This window comes from Mesoplodon mirus (assembly GCF_964341445.2).
Source record: "Mesoplodon mirus genome assembly, chromosome: 13".
Classification (NCBI taxonomy): Eukaryota; Metazoa; Chordata; class Mammalia; order Artiodactyla; family Ziphiidae; genus Mesoplodon; species Mesoplodon mirus.
The window spans coordinates 77,585,299-77,611,768 of NC_138989.1; the positions used below are offsets into that span (position 1 = coordinate 77,585,299).

General features: G+C 42.6%; 1 protein-coding gene across 1 annotated transcript; it reads left to right on the top strand.

Moving 5' to 3' along the window:
- Nucleotides 1-1,970: 1,970 nt before the first annotated feature.
- Nucleotides 1,971-26,405, top strand: SERPINB5 (serpin family B member 5). The gene is made up of 7 exons (XM_082640004.1): nucleotides 1,971-2,053; nucleotides 7,549-7,723; nucleotides 10,919-11,056; nucleotides 13,775-13,892; nucleotides 16,194-16,336; nucleotides 21,062-21,229; nucleotides 24,519-26,405. The coding sequence occupies exons 2-7, from the start codon at nucleotides 7,556-7,558 to the stop codon at nucleotides 24,909-24,911; spliced, it is 1,128 nt and encodes a 375-aa protein (XP_082496130.1). The 5' UTR covers nucleotides 1,971-2,053; nucleotides 7,549-7,555; the 3' UTR covers nucleotides 24,912-26,405.
- Nucleotides 26,406-26,470: the final 65 nt, after the last annotated feature.

Sequence of the window (26,470 nt, forward strand, 5' to 3'; positions counted from 1 at the left end):
TGGTTGTCTGTGGTTTACCTCTGGAGTCCTGATCTTTATTTTTTTCACTTAGTTTTTTTCCCCCTTAAGTTTGCATCTTAGTAAAATTTCATGTAAATTCACATACATTAGCAGAATTCATGTAAATTATTTTCCAGAAAAGGTTGTTGTTGAATATAAAATTTCTTCTAGATGGAATTTTAGGCTTCTCAAACACTAGATGATGATAAGACAAGAAATATGAAAACATGTTAAGCTGTTGGATTCTTGAAATGGACATAGTCAGGGTTAAGGATTATAAATCTGGGTTTTGGAAACATTTTTCTATCTCAGAAACTCTAAGGTGAAGTTGCCATATCTTTCCTGACTCAGTTTCTCCATGTGCGGAAAGGAGATTATAGTCCTCAGTGAGTAGAGGGGAGCCTTTATTGTGCAATTTCTATAATTTGTTGAAAATGTGTAAGATTCGGGTTATTCCTCTGTTGTACGGGAGAGCTGTCATAGGCGTCGATGGGAATAACACTGATCAGTGGAGAAAAAAATCCACTTGATGATTTGTAGGTATTTGGGGAGGGTGCTTAAGAATTTGCGGCTGAAATTCATCTTCTTGGAAGAGAAGAGAGAGAGGGAGAAAACGACTCTAAGCGTGCTGTAACAACACCCCTCTGAGTCATTCTGGGAGTGGCTGGGTGTACCAAGCCACCGGCGCCAGAATGCTGAGCAATCAAGTTACAATATTTGGAGCATTTCAACCTACAGGTAAGGAAAAGCACAAACAAAACAGTCTCCTAGGTTACTAAATATTTGAGCTGATGATTACTGTTGTTGAACTAGAGGAAATTATTGCTTGATAAATTTGTATGGTGAATGAATGGCTAATTCATTTTTTGAGCTGTATTTCGTCCCTCCCACACACAAAATCTACTTTTTTAAATACAAAGTCAATAACATGTTTTGTTTTGTTTTGTTGTGGCACATAAAAGAGAGAGAAGGCAATTATAGATTAGTTTTGGAATTATAAAGCAAATGCTTCTTCCTACAAACAGTTATATTATTTCCCACTAAATATTTTTAAAGAAACACTTATTTCCAAGAGTCAGAGTTACGTTCGGGCTTCCTTGGGTATTGCTGAATTCCTCAGGCAGGAAAACTCTGGAATATGCAAAGAGCAGACTCCGCAAAGAGATTCCAGGGCAAAATAACCCTTTTTTATTTAAAGGCTTTTTTTTTTTCCTTGGTTTGGACCATTTTTAATGTCTTTAATTTATTAACAACAAATTTGTTTAGTCTTTATTGAATATTGCTTCTGTTTTATGTTTTGGTTTTTTGGCCAAGAGGCATGTGGGATCTTATCTCTCCCACCAGGGATAAAACCTGCACCCCCTGCGTTGGAAGGCAAAGTCTTAACCACTGGACCTCCAGGGAAGTCCCTAAAGCTGGGTAATCCTAATCACAATATTTTATTGGGAACCCCTCAACAATTTCTCCCATCAATTTGGTATTACATATTCTGCTAAGTCTAATGTATTTAATGTATATATTCTTTACTTTCTTTTGTGATCACCTTTCTGTTTAATAGGTAGCTAGCTACCTCTTTGGCATCTAGCAGAATGAGCCATGGAGGTGAGGGTGCTTTCTGTGGCACCACCATACTTGAGAAGTCTGGATTATTACAACCATCACATATTCCTTCTATTTTATATAATATTTCACCTTCTGGTCCCACGTGGGCTACTAGGGTTGCCCTTCTGTACGTATGCGTGTATTCAGCCTAAGGCACGATCCGCCGACAGCCCTGTCCTGCCTGAGCATGTTGCAAGCCTTTAGAAGCTGTGCAGGCAACAGCAACTCCAGCGTGAATCATTTTTTTCAATCCCAGACAAGCTGCCAAGAGGCATGAGTAAGGGCCAGGGCAGAGGTGGGAGGGACGGAGGGAGGGCAGGCTGGGCGTGGTCACAGTGGGCGTGGCCCCGGGCAGCATTCAAGGGAGCAAGCAGCGTGCTTCGGCCTCGCATCAAGGTCCTACCGCATCTGGTTTTCCTTTTCCCTGGCCGTGCGATCGCTGTAACTTCAGGTAAGCAAAGTGCAGGTAGCAAGGTGGTCATGTCCCTCTTTCTGGCAAGTCTTAAAAGAAAATAGTTGTTTGAGATGGTGAACACAGTGGACGGAATGGTTTATTTTCAAGAGTAGGCTGTCAGCTTCAGTACGGCTGTCACCCCCTACATGGGCAGCATTTCCAGCGCCCAGTCCTTTGGGAGCCAGGCATGCCGTGTAGGGAGCAAAATCACTTCAAAGTACAAGGTACGAGCATGAAGAAACAGCATGGCCGGGAGGTTGTGGTGTTGGGAGGGCCCAACAGTGATTCGCAGAGGAGAAAGTATTCCCGAGGACGTTTCCAGCCCTACCTTGGAACTCAGAATGAGTTTTGCGGTGCTAGTTTCGGAAAGGGTGTGGTGCCCCAAACCTGAAGAAAGTGGAGACGCACAGGAGTGTCCGGCTCACCTTCTTGGGTTGGCACTGTGGGCTGAGATTCAGACTGCGGAACTGCTGTCCTTTTTGGCATTTTAAAGCATCCAGTGGGTGTCCATTTACTTGCAACTGCGTTCTTCCAGGCAGGAAGTATTCTCCCTCCCTATTCCTGGGCTTCAAGATACTTGAAGCAAATTACAGATTTCAAATGTGTGTTCTTGGACGACTTTTCGAACAGGCTGGCTCATAGTTTCTTCCTCATAGAAGCTACTGTTTTGATGGCTTTCTTTAAGCGTGTCACACTAAAGAACAATTTAATGGGCCAGGCTGTTCTGTAGGCTCGTAATCAGAGGAGGCGCAGATTCCCAGGGCTGAGGGGTGTTATACATCCTTCAGCTCACGTCTCCCCCACCCCCCATTTTGTGGATGAGGAGGGGAGGCTCACGGAGCAGAAGTAGCGTCCAAAGTCCCCTGGCTTACATGGGGCAGGATGAAGTGGAATCCAAGTCTTCACACTCACGGCTCCTGGACTTTTCCAGGTCACCATGAATTTTCTTAACAGCTTTGTCACCCCTACATGACTGAAGAGGTTTTGAATAGAATTGGGTATGTCAGAACCTCAGTCCCCACCAACACGTGCAGGTGTTTGATGGGTTCCTGGATGGGTGGAGAGATGGAAGCTTGTCTGAAGAAAGGATTCTCTCCGTGAGTCAGTGGGTTTATATCTTTGCTTCTTAGCACCTGAATTCTGCCCGTTCAGTCCCTCTGGGTTGCAGGTTCACTTTGAAGGTATGAAGTCTCAGCAATCTTGGTCATCCTGGTGTGGTGAGTCTGGCCCTGTTTTACTGCTTTAGGCAGCGGTGGGATGGCTCCGTGGTCGAGATCAGGCTTCTAACCAGATGGGAGCAGATATGATGGCTCAGAATATCTGAGCAAAGCAGAGGCTCCCCTGCCATTGGAAAATAAGCAGTTGACCTTATTATTACTAAGAGCCACATTGTCCTTTCCCGCTGACAAAGCACTTTTCATGTACATTGACCCATTCCATCACCTCATTAATCCTCATGCTATTCTTTCACGTGGCAGAAGCTGCAGGATCTCCTATTTTCTTAATCTGCCTCTGACTTTTTTCCTTGTGAGGTTAGAAAGTGAACGGCACAGACTGTGTTTTTAGACATTCCATTGTAGTTGTTGTAATAGGCAAAGGTATTGCCTAAGGATTGTTTCCACCAAATGGTCTACAGATGAAACGTTCGGGGAATATTGGCTTGGATGCATTAAAAACGCTAGAAATCTTGATGCAGGGGCCAGTGAGCACCTGTGAGTCGAGAGAACTGACCTCCCCACGCCTCCACCCACCCCAGTGCACGTCTGCATTCATCTGGGGACCGCCTGCTGTCTCTGAAGGAGCAGTTCTCTCTGGCACACATTTTTGCAGGGCTGACTCCCCCTTATTCTTTAGGATGCGTCTGTAGTGCGACTTATCTGATGTCACTGTCTCTGAGGAGAGCTCACTGAGATTTCTGCTATGAGTGCCCTGTCTCCCCTAAAGGCTTCATGATAACTTGTGCCCCCATCAACACACCCAGCACACGTACAGCACATATCATGCCACTCGGTGACAGCTCCTCAGAGGCGGGAGCCATGCTATGTTCACCTTGGATTTGCGAACGTCTAGATCAGGTGCCTGACATGCATTATTAGGTACTCAGTTAATACTTATTAAATGAAAGCAATATAAGATTGATGGTTTGCAACACAAAGAGTGGAAAGAGAACATGAGTTTCTGCCAGTTGGAAAATCAGGAAAAAAAAGTTTTGTGTTGATTTAAAAAAAGAAAACACGTAAGAAAAAAAAAAAGAAGAAAACATGTAAGGTATCTTGGTATCTCTAAAGGGGTGATCCAGGACACGTAGGATTTTTGGAACTCCATAAAGACTCCTGAGAGAACAAATGCCAGCAAAGACACAATTACCAAGAAGGAAGGTGATAGGTGTGGCCGGGAACTACCAGGCTGGAACATAGAAGAGTGAGTGCCAGGTCTGGTTTGACCACTCTCACTCCCCGCCTGGGTGGCCTGGGAGAATCACTTCGTCTCTGTGTGCCTCCCTTTCCACATCTGTAAACTGAAGAGATGGGGTCAGACTAAATCCATCCAAGGTCTTGTCCCCCTTTAAAGGTTTATGGCTTTAGGATGTATTGCAAACAATAAAAACAAAACAGGCAACTTTACAATTGAACTCTTACAACTTCTTGTTGTTTGTTTGTTGCATTTCTTGGTTGTTTGTTTATTACTACTTAAACTTTCATTTCACGTTTCCCTGATTAAAAGTGCCTTTTAAACATTTAAATCAATAAAAGATGCGGTGTTTTGTATGTTGATGCTGTAAATTAAATTCTCCTCACTTGTTCTAATCATTAGAAGGTTTTCATGAAAATGAAAGAAGTTATCTCTGTAACAATGGAATAATACAATGAAAAGAATCTGCAGCGATTTTAGCACCCTGAACAAGTCATTAGATATGTAAATTTACTACGCAGGAATTGCTAATCTCTACTCTTGTACCCATAATTTTTATAGCAATTGCTCATGCAAAATGGTCTGCATAGGAACCTGACCCATTTTTCTGGGTGTGTATTGCTAAAGTTGCTGAGATTTGTTTAAATGCTTCATCTTGCACTACAGTGGGGTGGCAATTGGCTGTGGCCAAAATCATCCCTTGAACTATCTCAGACCAAATCAGCTCTTCAGTGTTTTTAGGTCACCTGCCACTAATCACCAGGCAACTGATTAGATTTACCACGCAATATTTGATTGATTACTTAGTTGGTGATCATTTGCCCCTATAGACACCTCAGATGTTACGTGTGCCCTTATTTACATTCTCCAACAGGGACTGAACCTAAGCCTTAAATTGCAACAAAGTGTTAATTATATTGTATAATTAACTGTATTTAAATCTACCATGATCTTGTATTCACATAGCGCCATTTAGATGAAACGAATTGCAAAATGTTATAATGAGTGAATGAATAATACTTCAGTGGAACAAAATGGCATTTCCTTACACTTTGATCCACTTCTGGGATCCACTTTTAGGTGTCTGCCGTCAAACTCCCTCAGCAGATTACTCTAAGGCCTTAAAAACACAAAAGACATCAAACTTCAAAGTTTGTTATAAATGATGCAAAATTATTCTAATTTCTCCTCCTGGGTGGTTGGAAATATGGGTTGAGAAGAACTACTTGGGCTTGTTAAAACAATTGGTATGTTTTCAGACTATCATTCGTGTGGTTAGGCCTTGAGTTGTTGAAGCTTTGAGAAGTTCGCGGGGGTCTGGGTTTAGGTTTCTCTATTTGGTGAAGAAATACCTCATTTAGGCTTTTCTATTTGGTAGAGAAATAGTTCCTATTGAATCTTAGTCATCGATGAACTCAGCATTATCAGTGTTAAACTTGCTGCTGGAGAAAGTCAGACTTCTTGTCCTGAAAGTCTGTTTGGGATTCCCCAAATGTTTTAGGAAGTTTCTTTTACTTTCCCTGTGGTGGACACATGCTTCTGTTTCTGTCTCATTGCCCTCTGCCTTCCTCATGCTGGTCCGCTTCCCCTGAGAGTTCATTCTCATCTCATGGCCCCCAGCTCTCCCCAGATGACAGAGCATAAGGTAGTAGGCCTTAAATGTAAGATGCCTGCCCTGACTTCAGGTTACCTTACTGTAGGTGCGTAATGAAAACACTGAGTTCACTTAGCTGTACTTTTTGGACAAAGGAGGAAGCAGTCACTGGAGATGACCAGTGAGCATGAACGCGTCAACAAAACTTTTTTTTTTTTTTTTTTTTTTGCTAATGAGCTTGTTTTTACAGATTCCAAGATATAGTATAATCTTTTTGATTCCATCCTACACACAAGCCACATGTCCCATAAAAGGGAGAATTCCAAAGAACTATTTGAAGATCAAGGGCCCATTCCTGGATCTTATTCTCACGTCTTTGCATTTTGAATTTCTGTTCAGGTATAAGGTGCAAAATTGAGATCCTATTCATGCATTTGACTTTAACACATCCTTGAGTCCTGATTGAGGGAAGTCCTCTGTCTTGAGTGGTGATGCTTTGTCTGACACGGGGGAGCACATCCTGCCTGACGACCTTCAGTGTCATGTCTTCTAGGGGTAATGAGAATGAGAGTTCTCAGTCAAGACCAGAGGCTCGCTGCTGCTATTTCCACTTTACCCGGCTCCACATTTTTAGATGAAGCTGCCCTCTCTTTTCTTTTTTTTTTTTTTTGCAGTACGCGGGCCTCTCACTGTTGCAGCCTCTCCCGTTGCGGAGCACAGGCTCCAGACACGCAGGCTCAGCGTCCATGGCTCATGGGCCCAGCCGCTCCGCGGCATGTGGGATCCTCCCGGACCGGGGCACGAACCTGCATCCCCTGCATCGGCAGGCAGACTCTCAACCACTGCGCCACCAGGGAAGCCCTGCCTTGTTCTTAAAGGGACACCAGTCTTATTGGGTTAGGGCCACCCTAATGACCTCTACTTGATTCAATCTGCAAAGATCCTATTTCCAAATAAGGTCACGTTCATAGTTACCCAGAGGTGGGACTTCAACCTACCTTTTGGGCGGGGGGTGGGGCGGGACATAATGCAGCCCATAACACTTACTAAATATTAACTTGAATCACACAAAACTGCTGTGATTTGACTATTGTTGACCTACAAAAAACTCAATTTTGTATGCTTTAACCTAAATCCTAATTGAAGCAATATGGATAAATAAAACCAACTGATTTTGATCAGTGCTGTCCATTGTTCTGACCATGTGCAGAGGCCATCATAGCCAAGTGGGCTCGAATTTGGAGATTCTGGGCAGAGCTGTACACACAGAGGACCTCACATGCTGGGTGTTCAGATCCTAGAACATTTGTGCAGGAGTTTCTTTACCACTGGCTTTTAGATTTGCATTTACTGAAAGTTCCTTCCTTCCTCTCCTACCCAAGACCATGACTTTGCTCGACTAGAATTCTTATTGCGTTGGCAAAATGCAGTTGAGAACACTTTAAAGATGATTTAGAAATAACCTCACTCTTGTTCTTTGTTCTAGGCCCACAATGGATGCCCTACAACTGGCAAATTCGGCTTTTGCAGTTGACCTGTTCAAACAACTGTGTGAAAAGGAGCCAGCGGGCAATGTCCTCTTCTCTCCAATCTGTCTCTCCACCTCTCTGTCACTTGCTCAAGTGGGTGCCAAAGGTGACACAGCAAACGAAATTGGACAGGTAAGCCCCATGCCTTGTTTCTGCATTTTTTTAAATTAATTAATTTATTTTTTTGTGGTATGTGGGCCTCTCCCGTTGTGGAGCACAGGCTCCGGACACGCAGGCTCAGCGGCCATGGCTCACGGACCCAGCAGCTCCGTGGCATGTGGGATCTTCCCGGACCGGGGCACGAACCCGTGTCCCCTGCATCGGCAGGCGGACTCTCAACCACTGCGCCACCAGGGAAGCCCCTTGTTTCTGCTTTGAGTGGAAGCAGAGTTATAAGAACACACAGGTGGTGCCTGGGGAAAAAGGAATGAGACTCTGTGGTCAGAATTGCTCAGGAATGGGAGTTTTGCCATTTCCAGCACTCTCTTAATCTATTTTTAAATGTGAAAGCTCATTTATGTGTCCTGCAACCCATGTTTAGGTACTATGTTGTTGTGGAGAATGCGGGGATCTGCTAGGCAATCACAAGTTTTCCACTAACAAGTGGCCTTTGGCAAGTCACCTGACATCTTTCTACCCGTTATATTGTAAGCATCAGTCACGATGATGTCTGTTAAGTGTCCCACTGCATATATCCTGACCAGAAAGAGTGTAAATCTACACGCTCCTGTCTTATGCACGAAATTTATTTACAGCATCATCCTTTACATTAAAATGCAGCTTGAACTATATTCTACCCTATAATATATTCTACCCTATTGGATAGATAGAATATATCCATGTTTATTTCAATACAGAAATAATGTTTGAAATTATCTACCTTTAAGTTACATGGATAAATAAGAAGATGGATTATGCTTACTTACGTTTTAGAATACTCCCTGGGATTTGAATATCCCATTTGAGAAGAATGGACTAAGATGATGTTTTGCACACACACATACACATACACGCACGCACATGTATATAGGAGTATGTATATATATGTGTACACATATAAATAAAAAATTTTTAAGAATTTCTTTTTGGGGCTTCCCTGGTGGTGCAGTGGTTGAGAGTCCGCCTGCCAATGCAGGGGCCATGGGTTCGTGCCCCGGTCCGGGAAGATCCCACATGCCGTGGAGCGGCTGGGCCCGTGAGCCATGGCCGCTGAGCCTGCGTGTCCGGAGCCTGTGTTTCGCAACGGGAGAGGGCACAACAGGGAGAGGCCCGTGTACTGCAAAAAAAAAAAAGAATTTCTTTTTGGCTATGGCTGAGTATCTTTGTAAAGTTCTTAGACCTTCAAATGAGTTAATTTTCTATACTGTTACATTTTATGTCCTTATTTATTTTTATTATTTAAAAAATTGAGGTATAATTGGCATGTAACATTATATTAGTTTCAGGTGTACAGTATAATGATCAATATTTGTACATTTTGCAAAATGATCACCACAGGAAGTCTACTTAGTGTCTGTCACCATGCACAGTTACAAAAAAATTTTTTTTTTATGATAAGAACTTTTAAGATCTACTCTCTTAGCAACTTTCAAATATACAGGATTATTCATCATAGTCACTATGCTGTACATTATATCCCCATGACTTATTTTATAACTGGAAGTTTGTACCTTTTGACCTCCTTCCTATTTTGAGCAGCTCAGCCTCTTACCCCCTACCCCCCAATCCTCGCCATTTACCTTTAGATAATAAGTGAAAACCCTTCTAATTCCATTCCATTATTATTCTTCCATTGATCATTCTAGTTCAACGGAATCTCTCTTTTCATGAGCTCATAAGCATTTTAAAAGGGAACATCTTTTATCTATAAATCCCCAGAAAATATGACCCACAAAATGTTATTTGTGTCAGGATGACAAATTTACGCTTGAAACCGAGTGGACCTTGAAAAGGAAACTTCCTTTGTGGGAAGAGGAGCTGTACCTTTTCGTCCGATCTCCTCTTTCAACTCCACCCCACAATCCCTACCCCATCTCTCATTCCTCACTTCTCATCTCCCATTAGAGAAGAGATAGAAAAGAGGACTTCCTGGTAGTGCGTCTGTTCGTCCGTAATAATAATCGAGGTCTTTTCAGTGCATGCAATTGTTTCCCCACAGTGGTTACGTGGGTTCTTTAATTTTCTGGTCTTTTTGCTTGTCATTAGGCATGAGGGTTATGTACAGCCTCGGACCAGCCAATCTGACCCTGCAATAGGGAGGCTGTGTGACTCATTGGTGCAATGTGCCCATTTAGTGATCACCTGAGGTGTGGCATCAGGGCATGGTTCTTATGAGTTAGGAGAAAATCACCTTATCCTGACATCATGTTTTGGGCACCATGGAGCAGAGGACATGCTGAGCTATTGGTTGAAACAAAAGAAAAGTTAGGAAAAAAATACAAGGATTTAGGTCTTAGCATCCTAGTTTTAAGTGGCTTAGAATATTACTGTAAGAATACTTATTAACATTTTGAATCCATACAATGTTTTATGTGTCTTAACATATAATATCTGTAATCCTCATAGCACGTCAGAAGAGTACATGTTCTCAGTTCATTTTACAGAAGGGAAAGTACGGGTCTGAAGAGTTGGGCAAGATGACATTTCTAGTAGGTACAGGGTGGGATTCAAAGGCTACCTAACTGTAGCCCATCGATGGCATGGCAGCTGCCTACCATAAATGACATATCAGCCCATTTGGCGCTTGTTAGAGCAACTAAAGGGACTGGACAGGCTCTGGCTAAGGACACCTCTATCCTGGAATCTGATACCTGCCTAATGATTGTCTCTCGTATTAATTTCTCTCTTCTTATCTCAAAATTGGATAGAAATTATAACCCAGCTTCCTTCTTTTCCAAGTTTGGAAAAGAGCATGGAGGCATCACTTTGAAGAAAGGGTGAAATTTCCTTCTAGTTAAATCAAGAGAAGTGTATCTTTATGGCAGCGTTTCTCAACTGGGGACAATTTGTCCCTCCCCTCCCTCACCCCTCTCCCGGACATTGGACAATGTCTGGATACATTTTTATTGTCACAAATGGAAGAAGGAGTGCTACTGACACCTAGTAGGTCAGTGATGCCCAGGACAGCACCTGCCCCCGCCGATCCCCGAACACAGAGTTATCCAGTCTGAACTGTCAACAGTGCTAAGGTTGAGAAGTCTTGTTTCTGGGAACAACAGAGCCAGGAGATACTCAGGACCAACCCTGAGGAGGTTGACCATGACCATGTGTCCACTACAGTGGGAAGAGGCAGTGCTTCACAGATAATGGATTTTTTTCTCTTCACAGGTCCTTCATTTTGAAAATGTCAAAGACGTGCCCTTTGGATTTCAAACAGTAACATCGGATGTCAACAAACTTAGTTCCTTTTACTCCCTGAAACTAATCAAACGGCTCTACATAGACAAATCTCTGAATCTTTCCACAGTAAGTGGTTCAAAGCTATTAGCAAGATTCAACTGTTTATCAGGGGTGACAAGTTCTCATGGTTAGACCAACAACTTTTTGTCAGTGAAAATCATTCCTAAGATGCTCATTTATGATTTATTTAAAATAAATTAGTCCTAATGGAGAGGTTGAATCTAGAGGGAATCAATTGCAGTCACATATTTTAACTTAAAATATAAAGAAGCTGTGAGTTTCCTTTTCCCTCTAAAACACCCACAGATCCCACCCTTTCTCTTAGCTTCCTCACTGAGAGAAATGGAGAATGGGATTATTACTCTCTAATAAATGTGTCTCTATAGATGCAAGACAGCTCATGATTTAAACATCTTTGTTCTTAAACAGCAGGACATATAGCCTGGGACAACATTTTAAGTTCTTTACCTTATTTGTTCATGCACACAATGTTCTCCTGATGTTTCTCAAAATCAGTGAGAAAAATCGTAACTGTATGAATTAAAAGTTTTCATCCGTCATAGACTGGTTTTGTTTGTTTTATGAGGCTGTTCAGGTGGGTATCTATACAAGGTAGAGATGGTAATTTCAGCTATTTCTTGAAGGAATCATATAAAGAACACATATATATTCTTAAATTTGATCCAGAGTATATCATAATACTTTAAAAAATATGCATTTGAAACACACAGTCAACATCCTCATCTGCATAGTGTTCATTCTCTACTGTAGTAATATCGACTTGATTCAATTTGTGCCTGGATGGTCAGAATTGCAAGCTTTCCAAATCTAAAAGGTAGACTACCAGTTAAATATTTTGCCATAGTTTTACTACTTTCCGCAATAGGTATTTGTTTTTCTGGTGGGGATCTTTTGAGGACATAGGTCATTAGATGTTGTTGTGAGTTTATTCTTACTGCTTAAAGACACATACACACAGCCATTCTTCTTCCAACAATCACCTGGGGAATTAAAGAAATACTGAGATGTGGGTTGGGGCCTGGGCATGGAAAGAATTTAAAAACTCCCTAGGTGGTCCTTAGTGATGCTTAACGCATTTTGTTGCTGGCAGTGAAGATAGTGGAGGCCCTTCATCTTGCTGAGTCTCTGGAATGTTCTTAGCTCTGTCAGTAAATGGTAACACTCAGTCCCAAGGTTGGGTTGCAATGAACAGAATCAAATTGGGCAAGCCTGTAGCTGTTCTGAAAAAAATCCAAGGAGTCCTGTGCTTAGGAAGTGAAGTGACATGACATTTAATCAAGCTGTGTTTAGTTTGGTTGACCTCCCACTCAGCATTTTGAATTATTACAAACAGAGTTGCAAGAAATTTTTTAAAAGGCTGTTTCCATTGTTCCTGTTGGTTGTATATCATCTATAATTTTACTAGTAACAGTACAAACAAGTATGGTCTGAGGAGGGCCACCTGTATCAGAACTACCTGGGTGTTAGAAGTGCAAATTCCTGGTCTTGGTTCACTAGAATCAAGATCACCAGGGACCGGATTTAGGGTTTTCCTTTTTTTTTTTTAATGCCTTCTCTTTTTAAAAAAATTTATTTATTTAATTTATTTCTTTTGGTTGCATTGGGTCTTCGTTGCTGCGCTCGGGCTTTCTCTAGTTGCGGCGAGCGGGGGCTATTCTTCGTTGCAGTGTGCGGGCTTCTCATTGGGGTGGCTTCTATTGTTGTGGAGCGCGGGCTCTAGGCACATGGGCTTCAGCAGGTGTGGCACGTGGGCTCTTGAGCACAAGCTCAGTAGTTGTGGCACACAGGCTTATTTGCTCCGAGGCATGTGGGATCTTCCTAGACCAGGGCTCGAACCTGTGTCCCCCGCATTGGCAGGCAGATTCTTAACCACTGTGCCACCAGGGAAGTCCTGGGTTTTGCATTTTTCTTTGTGGTACGCGGGCCTCTCACTGTTGTGGCCTCTCCCGTTGCGGAGCACAGGCTCCGGACGCGCAGGCCCAGCGGCCATGGCTCACGGGCCCAGCCACTCCGCGGCATGTGGGATCTTCCCAGACTGGGGCACGAACCCGTGTCCCCTGCATCGGCAGGCGGACTCTCAACCACTGCGCCACCAGGGAAGCCCGGTTTTGCATTTTTAACAAGCATTATAATTAGAAGAACTGCTCTGTTCCTTACAGCACTGTGTTTCAAATTTTAACATGCAGATGAATCACCTGGGAATCTTGTTAAAAATTCAGATTCTGATTCTGGGGTGGGGCTTGAGATTCTGCATTTTAACAAGGTCCCAGATGATGCTGCAGGTCTTGGTTCTTGGACCACACTTTGAGTAGCAAGCATCTTTAGAATATTTATTTATTTCAGTGTGGATAAGATTTTTCTTCTCATAGAGTTCTCTTTTCTGTACATTTCTTCCATTCTAAGACATACATATATAAATTTACATTTTATCTGTATGTACATTTTAATGTTTCTGAAATTGGAATTCATATTATAATTGTTGTGTTCATGTAGCATAATGTTTCTTTTCTCCCACAAAACTGATGCTAAATTGATGGAGGCATTTAATAATTGATATTGTCTTAGAATTGAACAAATGAAACAATACAAAGAAAATTCATTGATTTTTACATAAGGTTTCAATTTATATAGTGTTACAGATTTTGAAGGAGTATCCATCGTAATAGAGATTTAAAAGTCCTTGTGCTAGAATTGTGTACCAACATAATGGTTTAACTACAGACTTTAAGGACTTCGTGATTTTATGAACTGGATGTTTTTCAGGAGTTCATCAGCTCTACCAAGAGACCCTATGCAAATGAAATGGAGACTGTTGATTTCAAAGATAAATTGGAAGAAACAAAAGGTCAGATCAACAGCTCAGTTAAGGAGCTCACAGATGGCAAGTATCCTTTACTTATTCTGCTATAAATCACTAAGTAAACAGACCATATCTATTGTCTCATGAATCTGCTAAGTATAAGATTGAACATCTGGAGGATTCCTTGAATGTTTTCCGTGTAAAAGCTAAATTCTTGTCCATCAAGCCATTTCAACCACTTGGATTTCTGGGCATTTCCTGCATCATATCATCAGTTGGCAGAAATTCTGAGTACTTCAGGTTTAGTCTGCTAAAATGGGCTGCCACATGCCCTTCTGGAGGCTTGGATGTGCCCCCAGCAAAGTACGGCTCTGGGCCAGTTCCAAGGCTGGTTTCTCAATCTGGAAGTGAAGGGCTTGGACTATAACTTGATGATCCCTGAGGCCACTTTTGGCTCAAAAATTCTACAAATTTGTCAAGGAAAAAAAGACAAAAGTTCTTAGATAATCAAATACACAGGTAGAAAAAACAGAACAAAACAAACCATGGTGGAAACTTGTCCCAGGTCTCACAACTCTCCTTACCCTTGGCCCTCTGCTAGCCCCGGGGCCCGGGGTCTCTTCTGCAGCTTCCACCTGGTCCTGCCTCTTGCTCAGCGCTTCCCTCAGGCCTCTCCCTTTCCTGACTCCTCCCTCCATTAAAATTCTCTGTGAGTTGTGCTCCTTGCTAGAAAGGAATTGGAGCTAAGATGAGCTTGGGTGCAAATCAGTGTTCATGTCCCCCTCCCCAGGGGACATATTTGTACAGTATTTGTATAGAGAGGTAACTATTGGGACAAGTGAATTTTCTTTGGCTTCATATGTAAAGAAAAATCTGGTCTAACTAATACCAGGTTAGGCACAATTTTAAAATGTATATGTGAAAGGCAGCTCCCATTTAAATTGCTGTGTGATGGTTTTGCTTTAAAAAAAATTTTTTTTTGGCCGCCCACATGGCATGCAGGATCTTATTTCCCTGACCAGGGATCAAACCTGTGCCCCCTGCAGTGGAAGCTTGGAGTCTTAACCACTGGACTGCCAGGGAAGCCCCCCAGTTTTGCTTTTAAAATTGTTAACGAATTGCATTTTCTCTCCAAGGGACTCTGTTTAAAAATCTTCATAAATTTGAGTTTTTTACTGGAGAATGTAGTTGAGTGAAAAGACTTCTGAATTTGAAACCAGAAGCTCGAGGTTGAAGTTAACCAGCACTTACTAGCCCCCCACTTCTTCAGCGATGCTATTACATATTCGACCCATCATATAGCACTGTCAGGACAGGTTACATCGTTTGTGGGTCCCAGTGCAAAATGAAAACACAGGGCCCTTTATATTAAAAACCACATTAAGAATTTTAAGATGGCGACAGCAGAGCATGAAACCAGTGCAGGGCCCTTCCCACCTCGTCACAGGCCCAGGAAGTGGGCCTGAGCAGTGGTGTGAAGATCTGAGAGATTAGGTAAATGAAATATCCTTAGCAAAAAAGTCAGTGCCATTCAAATGCGAGGACTTAATTTTATTAAGGGTTTTTCACCGCCTGTTTTGGCTGTTGGGGATTTGAGCACTATGGTAATTACAATTGTTAGGGAGCTTATGGTGGTAATTACAGCTGACCAGGTTGCAAACAAAGCAGTGTGATTTGGGGAGGGGGCAGTGAGCTGCGGGGTAAAGCGGAGAGCACTGACCTGGCTTCAGACGTGCTTGGCAGCTGAGTGAACCAGGAAAGCCACTTGGCCTCTCTGAGCCTCAGTGTCCTCAACTATGAGATGGGGATAATGACCTTTGCCCTACAGGATCATCATGAGGGAAGTGATATAAGACACGTGACAGTTCCGAGCACAGGGCCCGGTGGAAAGTCAGGTTTCTTGCATTTTCCTTCCCGAGCACAGGCTCTGGAGTCACGGAGACCTGGCTTTGAATCCTGAATTCACCCTTGCTCATGCATCATCTTGGGCGAGGGACTTAACGTGGAGTCTCAGCTTCCTCATCTGTAAAGTGGGGAGCAATGCATGATACCGTGCCTGTGCATGTCTAGCACATTGCCTCGGACAGAATGGGGATTCCACAGTGGTAGCTTGTGCTTTTCTTCTTGCTCCTCTTCCGTCTTTTTCCCCCTCCCTTCTCTCCCTCACTCTCCTCCCCAGGTCTCTTTGGAAAGTCTGGTTGAGGCAAGATGCAAGGAGAAAAAGGGGTCCTTCTTAAATGAGATGGTCTGGGCTACCAGGCTGTACGTGGTGTGGCTCTAGCCAGGGTTAAATGCCCAGTCAGTGGATTTGCATGGGGACATCAGAGGCGCTTTGCAAGCATAACCCCGTGCAATTTTGTGGTTTCCTACCATTGTTTGCAGGCCGCTTTGAGAACATTTTAGCTGACAACAGTGTAACAGACCAGACCCAAATCCTTGTGGTTAATGCTGCCTACTTTGTTGGGAAGTGGATGAAGAAATTTCCTGAATCAGAAACCAAAGAATGTCCTTTCAGAATCAATAAGGTATGTGGGCTGCATGTTGCAGTCAAAGGATCCCAACTATAGATCTGAAAAATTATAGCAACACAAGGCACCCTAGGAATTCACTCCAATGAGGAAAATTAAGGCACAGGAGGTAGTGGGCTTTTCCTTAGACAACAGCGGGGAGGGGCAGGGGCCGTTTAAGTGTAGAAAAAGAACCATAAGCAAGAGACTCACTCTTTTTCCAGAATGTCCTCAGAGTCTGATCTGAGTGAGAGTTTATAGAGCTTCTAACACAGTGGCTAAAGCTAAATCACCAACCAGAAAATAACTACAGATGTTTGGGACAATTAGTAAGCAAGGAAAAGAAAAGAAACAAACCAAATCCCAACATTAGAGGCCTTTGGGTCATCACGAAACATTGACCATTTGGGAATCTTGTTCCAGGCTAATGAGCTCCTCTGTGATCTCATTTCTCACCTGTTAATAGTGAAGTAAATGGTTCTGATATTTTAATTTAAAAGATGCTTTGAGAGGGCTTCCCTGGTGGCGCAGTGATTGAGAGTCCGCCTGCCGATGTAGGGGACACGGGTTTGTGCCCCGGTCCGGGAAGATCCCACATGCCGCGGAGCGGCTGGGCCCGTGAGCCATGGCCACTGAGCCTGGGCGTCCGGAGCCTGTGCTCCGCAATGGGAGAGGCCACAACAGTGAGAGGCCCGCGTACCACAAAATAAATAAATAAATAAATAAAAGATGCTTTGAGGTACTCATTGGCTGTGAAGGAAACAGCATAGCTTACTCGTCTGCAGTGCTGGGACTCATTATGGGGAAGAATTACAGTAGAAACCTGTATCGCAGGGAAGTCTCATGAATACTACTGAGTGAATAATGAAGCCATATCCCATGCCAAAAATAATTCATATAAATAGGTAAAGTGCCTCCTCTATAAATGAAACCAAAGGACTGAGACTGGAAAACTGACCCATTTCGTTAGAGGACCTCGGAAACCCCAGGTATCTATATGATGGTGTGATTTGGTCTCATTTGATGAGATGTGGCTTGTGTTAAGAATGCAGACTCAGAACTGTGCGTCAGTCAGCACGATCTCGGAAGGAAGCTTATTTACCCTGGAACTCTTATGCATCAATTCTAATTTTCAGGTCTCTCCCAGCACCTAGAGTACTTAGCATTAATCACTTTTGTTTTTGCCAAATATTATCATTGTACTTTCTTAGTGCTAGAACCCAGGAAGAAAAGACCTTCAAGATACAGCCTATACCTGAATTAACTGGACTGGTTTCCATGACTTTTTGTTTGTACCCACAGCATTTGTATTCATAGTCCACACCCTCCCCTCCCAAATCCCCTGCCCCAGCTGTGTTTTCCACACTGAAATCGAATTATTTATTTACTTATCTAGATCTCTTACTAGTGCATGGACTTTTAAGGGCAGGGATAATGTTTTGCCCATCTCAGTTTCTATAATTCCTGGCCACATTCGTAGGTGCTCAGCAAATGTTTGTTGAATGAATGACCGATCGGGAAGGATCAGTTTGATTAAACAGCCAATAGCAAACAAAACCTTTTTGGCTTTGGGGACCACCATGGGTTCCTGTGCAGGATCCATGGGCCGTTTTCACCGGGAGAGGACAATAATCACTGAGTGTGCTCCTTAGCTACTCAAAACCTCCGTGGTCCTAGGGAGGGAGCCAGGTCCCCATCTGCTTGCTGTTCCTCCATTTGGCTTCCCAGATTACAGTGGTCTTCTCATTGCTGCCTGCCAGGGCCAAGACTGACCCTGCACACAGGGCTCTGTCTCCGACACCAGGCACCAAACAATTACTGCTTTAGACTCTGTATTTTTCACATATGGGTCCCTGAGTTTTAAACACAGCTTTTTGACTTTCTTAGTGTTGCCTCTTATTTGGAGCTAAAGTTGAACATGACTGTACATAGCCTCTGCTGTGAGCGGGGACCAAGTGTTGGCCCCAGTGACCCTCACACAGAGTGTCCCCTCCAGGGTGGTTAAGGTTGGCTCTCCTCCCTGGGAAGGGCTGGCAAAGGGACCTTGAGAATGTTTAAGTGAAACCTGAAACACGGTGCTTCTCATGCCAGCTGCAGGGCCAGCCTAAGAGCATCATCAGAACCAGGTAACACTGAGTGACTTTTGTGCCGACCACCCTCAGATTTGTGGCTTTTACATTTAAGAAAATGTTAGTGGGTGTCTTTTATAAAGGGAGGAAGAATGCGTGCAATTCCTTTATTCTTGTTAAATCATAAAGCTAGGTCATATCACGTCCTGGAGACTCGGACTCTAGGAAGAGAATTAATAAGGATTTTAAATGCCATTGATCTCTCAGCGGTTCACCAAACAAAAAAAGAAAACACTATTCAAGGCTGCGTGGGCATATACACTGCTTTTGAATGCAGGCGCTATTACTTTTCCTTTGTTTCCTTTGAATTGCTTTTGTCAGCTCCTGAACTTTTGGGGTGATGTTTCTAAATCTTTTCTCATGTCCTTTGGTGTCTCTTTTAAGGGTTAGACTAAATTGATGAAGTTCTATTATTAAAAGTTTAGTACAGGGCTTCCCTGGTGGCGCAGTGGTTAAGAATCCGCCTGCCAATGCAGGGGACACGGGTTCAAGCCCTGGTCTGGGAAGATCCCACAAGCCGCGGAGCAACTAAGCCTGTGCACCACAACTACTGAGCCTGCGCTCTAGAGCCTGCGAGCCACAACTGCTGAAGCCCGTGTGCCTAGAGCCCGTGCTCCGCAACAAGAGAAGCCACCGCAGTGAGAAGCCCACACACCGCAATGAGGAGTAGCCCCCGCTCGCCGCAACTAGAGAAAGCCCGCTCGCAGCAGCAAAGACCCAACGTGGCCAAAAATAAAATAAATTAAAAAAAAAAAGTTTAGTACAGTACCTATCCTGACAAAGGTGGACACACACACTCAAGTGCGCGCACACCCACCCACACCCCCCCACCCCACCCCACCCCACCCCACACACTGTATTGGATATTTTCTGGGATGGTCGTTACTTAGTCCTGTTTTCAGAAGATACATCTTAATTTATGTTTTAGAAAATGGGATTATTGTATCCATAGTCAGTGCTGATAAATGAAATAGATGACCATTTTTGGTGGTCACAGCTTCTGTGAATTAAGAAACTATTAGTAATCTAACCTGATGGAGATTTTTAGACAAATCTATACTTCTTTGAGGGAAATACGTGGAAGAATTACCAGTTAATTTCAAAAGTAGTATGTTTATTTTAAAATCGTAATTTTGTTTCTGGTTATACATAGAGTCAAAGTCTTCAATTATTTATCAACCAAATATTTAGTGAGCAATTACTAAGTGCTGGGACATACCAAGATAATAAGACATGGTTTCTGCTTTGACTGTAGTCTAGTTGGGGTGGGGGTGTCACATACATACATTTTCTAACATTGTGACAAGTGTTAAAACAGAGGTATGTACAAAAAATAAAATAAGTAAAGTCTAGCTTTGCTTGAAAATAGTGTTGGGTAAGGTTCAGTTTACCATTCGAAGATCCCAGATAAAAGCTTTACTGTAATATTATTCCTGCAGACCTGATATGATGTTTGAAATTTCCCCCCAGAGAGCTTTGGTTAACAGGCAAATATCCCATGGGAGGTATAAACCAAGACAATAAATTGCACTAAATTACTATCAGTCTTTTACTCTTTAGTATGAATTAATTTTTCTTCAGAAAATGAGTCACCTCTGTAGCAGAGATACAAGGTCAGATATTAATGGGGACACAGAGAAGAAAAGTCCTGGGATGCTGCCTGGAGAGAAAGGCCTGAGTGATAGGAGCTGGAAGAGACTTAGAGATAATTTTGTTTGTTATCATTCTTAATTTTTAAAATCATGAAATATTGCAAGCATACAGAAAATTATAGAGAATAGTATAACAAACACCAGTGTACCAACAACCACCTTTGTAAAATCTTTATATTTTGCCTTATTTCAGATAGTTTAAAGAAAAAATATAGCAAGAATTGCACTGTCCTGTGTAGCCCCACCACCCCTCCATCTCCCTGCTTTCTCTCCAGAGGGAGCCATCATTCTGAAATTTCCAATTCCCTCATTCCACTGACGAGGAAACTGAGGCCCAGAGAGGTTAAGTGACTTGCTGAAGGTCACAGCGTATGTTTATGTCACATCTGAGACTAAAACCAAGGTTCTTCTCTCTAATCAGATCAGAGCAGGAAGAGGGGACCGAGGGAGGGCTGACTAAAACCGAAGGCGGACGGAGAACAAAACAAGCATGGTTTTGTTCTGCTATACGTTAACTTTTCCATATCAGGCATTGTATAAGGAAAAGCTACATAAATGGACATGTGGGTTTGCACTGGAATTTACTTTCAAGTGAGCTCTACCAGGAATGGTTTAAAGATCTTGTCATTACAGTCATCGATAAAGGCTAAGTTAGAGTTTGCCTGTATTTCCAGTCATCCTGTCTTATTTTTAACGTTTTATATATGCAAATACAGTATTATATTATGGATAGTTCCTGTAATTATAAAGCACATGAATAACTTTTCAAAGGAAGTCATAAACTCTCGACAGGACAGTCTCTGGTGGTGTGGATTACCTGCCTACCTCTTTAAGCCATAATGACGTGAAACTATATCAGGAATGAATTTATGAGTATGTGTGTGTATAGTTGTGTGTGTATAGAGGGGTGTGTGGGTGTGTGTGAGAAAAACAAGCAGAGCAAATTTCTTCTCCTTTTTTAGACGGACACCAAACCAGTGCAAATGATGAACCTGGAGGCCACGTTCTGTATGGGCCACGTCGACGGTATCAACTGTAAGCTCATAGAGCTTCCCTTTCAAAACAGGCACCTCAGCATGCTCATCCTACTACCCAAGGATGTGGAGCACGGGTCCACGGGCCTGGAGCAGGTGAGGAGGGAGGTGGGCGTCCAGCGCGCAGGCGCAGCGGAGCCAAGGAGATGCTTGGGCGGTGCTTGTGGGGCTGCGGCAGCCTTGCGTTAACGATTCACTTGCTTAATGGTCTGTAAGGGTTTCACGGTTCTTTGGGGGCCTTTCTCCTCAATGTTAGAACAGCTAATATTTATTTGGTACTTATAACGTGCCAGGAGCTGTAAGCTGCCCGTGCGCACTGGCTCATCTAATTCTCACCGCAGTCCCAGGAGTTAGAAACTATAATTACCCTACTTACATTTACCAACGGGGGGCTGGAGGCACAGAGGGTGGGTCCAGGGTCACGAACTCGTGGGTGGTATGTAGAATCGGAAGGTGAGCCCAGGAAGTTGGAATCTGTGTTCTTAACTCCAGGCTAGAGCCCCTGCTGGTAGCATCTTGCGTTAGTGTGGTGTGTGTGTTACAATGGACACATTCACTCGAGTCCACAGTTGACTTTGGGGCTTGCGCTTTGTGTTACACGTTCTATGGGTTTGTGAAAAGTTCTTTCAATGCACAAACGTATACAAGGTCTTATTATGCTTTTATCCAGGTAGAGACACAAGGTTTAACTGACAGTGGAGGTTTCACCTGCCTGGGAATGACTTTCTAGCTTCCCCTCTGCGCTGTCAGCCCCCGGCAGCCCCAAGACCCGTTGTTCTCCCTCAGCCCTGCCCTCCGGGCTTCCTGGCTCCCCTGCACCTGGGCCTCCACCCTCCACCAGGAAGAAGGAGGGGTTCTTTGACCAACCCAGGATTCACCTGCTTTATTTCCGGTCACACCTCAGTTACTCCCTGACTTTCCAGGGGACAGTCTAACTTGGTCCCCATCCTACCTGCTACTTTGACTCTATGTTTTATCCATCACTTTATTAACTGAATCATAATTCCCATCTTCATTCTTCTGTTCACTCCTCTTTTTTACTGCACTTCACGCCTTAGTCTCATTTTTTTCTTGCAGCCGTTATTCAGCTGTTTCACACTTTACTGCCTTAAAATACACTCACACCATTTTTTTTTGTTGTTGTTAAAGTACAGAACGAAAGAAGTTGATCTTTTGAGTCTCAGAAGGTATATTCAAGGATACAGATCGTCCTAGTTTGCTAGGGCTGCCATAACAAAGTATCACAAAGTGGGTGGTTTAAACGACAGAAATCTAATGTCTCACAGTTTTGGAAGCTAAAAGTCCAAGATCAAGGTATCTGCAGGTTGGTTTCTTCAGAGGGCTGTGAGGGAGATTCTGTCCATCCTAGCTTCTGGAGATTTGCTGGCAATCTTTGGCTTTCCTTGGTTGTAGACACATCAATTCAATCTCTGCCTTCATCTTCCAAGGCATTCTCCCTGTGTGAGTGTGTGTCTGTATCTGTGTCCGGAATTTCCTTTCTTATAAAAAGGACACCAGTCATATTGGGTTAGTGCCTAATGATCTCACCTTAATTAATTACACCTACAAGGATGCTATTTCCAAATGACGTCATGTTCCAAGGCACTGTGGGTTAGGACTTCAATACATGAATTTTGGCGGGGAGTGGGGGCGGACACAATTTGACCCATACAATGGAGGAAAAAGTTTATTTTTTCTTCTTAATGACTTTTGATTTATGGATGAATTTTCTCCTGTCTTCTCACTCTCAGGTAGTAAATGGCCGAGAGACTATACTTTTTGGCTCAAAAATTCTAGTTACCTATGACAATCTTTTGGTCTTAATAATTTGTCTTAAATAAAACAGTATCCATGAAAAAATACGTATCATAGCTTAACAAGAGAATCCAGTGGTTCCCTCTCCCATTAAAAAAACTTGTGACCAGCTTGTGACCTTGTCATCTCCCTGATTTTTATAGGTTTCACACGAGTAACCTCAGTGCAGGATTGCCCCATGTAGTAATAGTCAAGGTAGCATCATTCTCTGTTGCACATGTATTTCTTCTCTAGCCAGTGGGGAGGCTAGAAGGGCAGGGAGCAATTTAAGATTTGCTCAATGAAGAATTTTATGACTAAATCATTTTATGTGTCATTGCATATCTCTCATTTAAAAAATAGCCAACTGAAATAGATGCTTTCATCACATATGATCTTAAAGGATGACCCTAGACAGTTCAAATTCTCATTTTAAAAAGAGTAACTTTAGCTTTAATTTGAGTTATGAAATTTGATACCATGTCTAGGGCACGAATATTCTAGATTTCCTAGTAGAGAAATCAAGATAAGCATTCAATAAATATTATGCATAAAAACTTTTCTAGTTTTATATTTATTTCACTATTATCCATGCAACATCAAAATCCATGCATTCATTTCTATAGGGCTACTCTATAGTTAAAAGAAATGCCCTCATAAATTTCAGAACAAAGGGACCATTGTCGTGGAGTGAGTGGAGAAGAACAGTGCTAGGTAGCTGGGTAGACCATTTTTATTTTTAATTAATTTTTATTGGAGTATAGTTGATTTACAATGTTTTGTTCGTTTCTGCTGTACAACAAAGTGAATCAGTTATACATATAGATATACCCACTCTTTTTTAGATTCCTTTCCCATATAGTCCATTACAGAGTATTGAGTAGAGTTCCCTGTGCTATATAGTAGGTTCTTATTAGTTATCTATTATATATATAATAGTGTGTATATGTCAGTCCCAATCTCCCAATTTATCCCTCCCCCTGATTCCCTGCTTTCCCCCTTGGCAACCATAAGTTTGTTTTCTACATCTGTGACTCTATTTTTGTTTTGTAAATAAGTTCATTTGTACCATTTTTTTTAGATTCCACGTATAAGTGATACCATGTGATATTTATCTTTCTCTGTCTGACTTACTTTACTCAGGATGTCAATCTCCATGTCCATCCATGTTGCTGCAAGTGGCATTATTTCATTCTTTTTTATGGCTGAATAATATTCTGTTGTATATATGTACCACATCTTCTTTATCCATTCTTCTATTGATGGACATTTAGGTTGCCTCCATGCCCTGGCTATTGTAAATAATGCTGCTATGAACATTGGGGTGCATGTATCTTTTTTGAATTATGGTTTTCTCTGGATATATGCCTAGGAGTGGGATTGTTGGGTCATATGGTAGCTCTCTGTGGGTGGACCATTTTTAAGAGAACCTAGTCACACACCAAAACTGCAGGGCTGATTCCATCTTTGATGAACCATCTGTACTGCTTCCAAATAGGGCTCACAATGGCATTTTATGTTTTTAATCAAGGAGGATCTTTTACAATTGGAAATTAAAAAAAAACAATTTCCTCTCCTTTTTGTCCTTCAGGTTGAAAAACAACTCAACTCAGAGACGCTATTGCAGTGGACCAATCCCAGTGCCATGGCCAATGCTAAAGTCAAAGTCTCCATTCCAAAATTTAAGATGGAAAAGATGATTGATCCCAAGGCTAGTCTGGAAAACCTAGGGCTGAAAAACATCTTTAATGAGAATACATCTGATTTCTCTGGAATGTCAGAGACCAAGGGAGTGACCCTCTCAAATGTCATTCACAGAGTGTGCTTAGAAATAACTGAAGAAGGTGGGGATTCCATAGAGGTGCCAGGATCACGAATCCTGCAACACAAGGATGAATTCAATGCCGACCACCCCTTTATTTACATCATCAGGCACAACAAAACTCGAAATATCATTTTCTTTGGCAAGTTCTGTTCTCCTTAAGTGGCAGAGCCCAGGTTAAGTCCCACCCGACTTCTCTGTAAACTCTGCAACCAAGAATCATTTTCTAAATACAATAAATTGTTAATATTGCTGGATCAGGAAGCTGCTGGTATTCACACTAACAGGCCTTTTTTCCAATTTTTTTGTTGTTGTTGTTCTTTCCCTCCCACCCCCTTAAAAGACAATACTTTTAATGAAAAGGAATCACCTTAGAGAAAAAATATGTATTCATCATTTGTCAAACTATCTAGGGTTTTTGGCAGGAATACAGTCTTTCACAAAGAAAATTCCTATAAGGAGGGTCTTGGAGGATTTTATTACCAAAGCTTAGCCTTCCATCACTGGGATACAGAATGTTCCAGACATTTGCTTTTCCCTGAAAGACTGAAGAAACTGGTACATGGGCTTTGCAAAACTTTCCTGGAGCCAATGAAACTTGGACATACGTTCAGGCTACTGTACGTCCACAGCGCCTTACATTAAACCCTGCAGGACTAATATTTCCTTCAAATTCTGATTTTTGGAGATTTTAGAAAGATAATATGTTGCACATACTGTATGTTATGGATCTCCATTGATAGAGGCTGGAGCAGCACCCTATAAAGCAACACCTTAATATTTCTGCCACAAAATGTAGAATATCCGCACAAAATAAAGACTCCAGGTAGCCCATAAGTATCAGGGTTTTTTTTTTGTTTGTTTGTTTTTTGCGGTACGCGGGCCTCTCATTGTTGTGGCCTCTCCTGTTGCGGAGCACAGGCTCCGGACGCGCAGGCTCAGCAGCCATGGCTCACGGGCCCAGCCGCTCTGCGGCATGTGGGATCTTCGCGGACCGGGGCATGAACCCGTGTCCCCTGCATCGGCAGGCGGACTCTCAACCACTGCGCCACCAGGGAAGCCCCAAGTATCAGGTTTTGCTGCCAAATCAGTGTGCCTCCTACTTATGAAAAATCTTTGTTTTCAGAACTTTTTGAAATTTTGGAGTGTTGGACCTGTAGTAACCAAAGGGCAGCACCGCAAGGGGAAGCTCAGATCTTATTAAGAATTCACTTTCACTGTTGATAGGACCCCTACCTGGTTGTTGGGTTGGTGAGAGACCACCGGCAGGGAAGGCTGGTGGATGTCTGACCACCAGGGCTTAAATGCACAGGGACTTTCACAGCAAACAATAAAAGAATTTTACGAGTGTTGAAGGGACTTCTCTCTCTGTGTACTGTGATAGTGGGAAAGGGGGAGGAACTTCACGCTGCTAGGAAACGTGACCAAAGCTATTGATATGCTCACACTGCTGTGACTTGTATTTTTCCAAAGCCTATGGGTTTAGTTACTGTAGACAGCTAGCTGGGAACCTACGACAATTGCAGTTTTTAAAGATGTTTCTGACAAGTTATTTATGTCACCAGTTCACATGTTAATTCTCTACATACACAGGATGGCATGGAAGATTTGGATCTGGTGACAGCCCTCCCCTCTTTCTCCTCTGGCTTTGTTGTAAATAGGTTCAACGTTCTTCTTACTCCGAAGGCTCAATATTGAATTTCTTTTATGCAGTTGACAAT

Coding starts and splice junctions, on each gene's coding strand:
- SERPINB5 (XM_082640004.1), top strand. CDS start 7,556: ATGGATGCCCTACAACTGGCAAATTCGGCTTTTGCAGTTGACCTGTTC. Junction 11,057..13,774: donor AATCTCTGAATCTTTCCACA/GTAAGTGGTTCA, acceptor GATGTTTTTCAG/GAGTTCATCAGCTCTACCAA. Junction 16,337..21,061: donor GTCCTTTCAGAATCAATAAG/GTATGTGGGCTG, acceptor CTCCTTTTTTAG/ACGGACACCAAACCAGTGCA.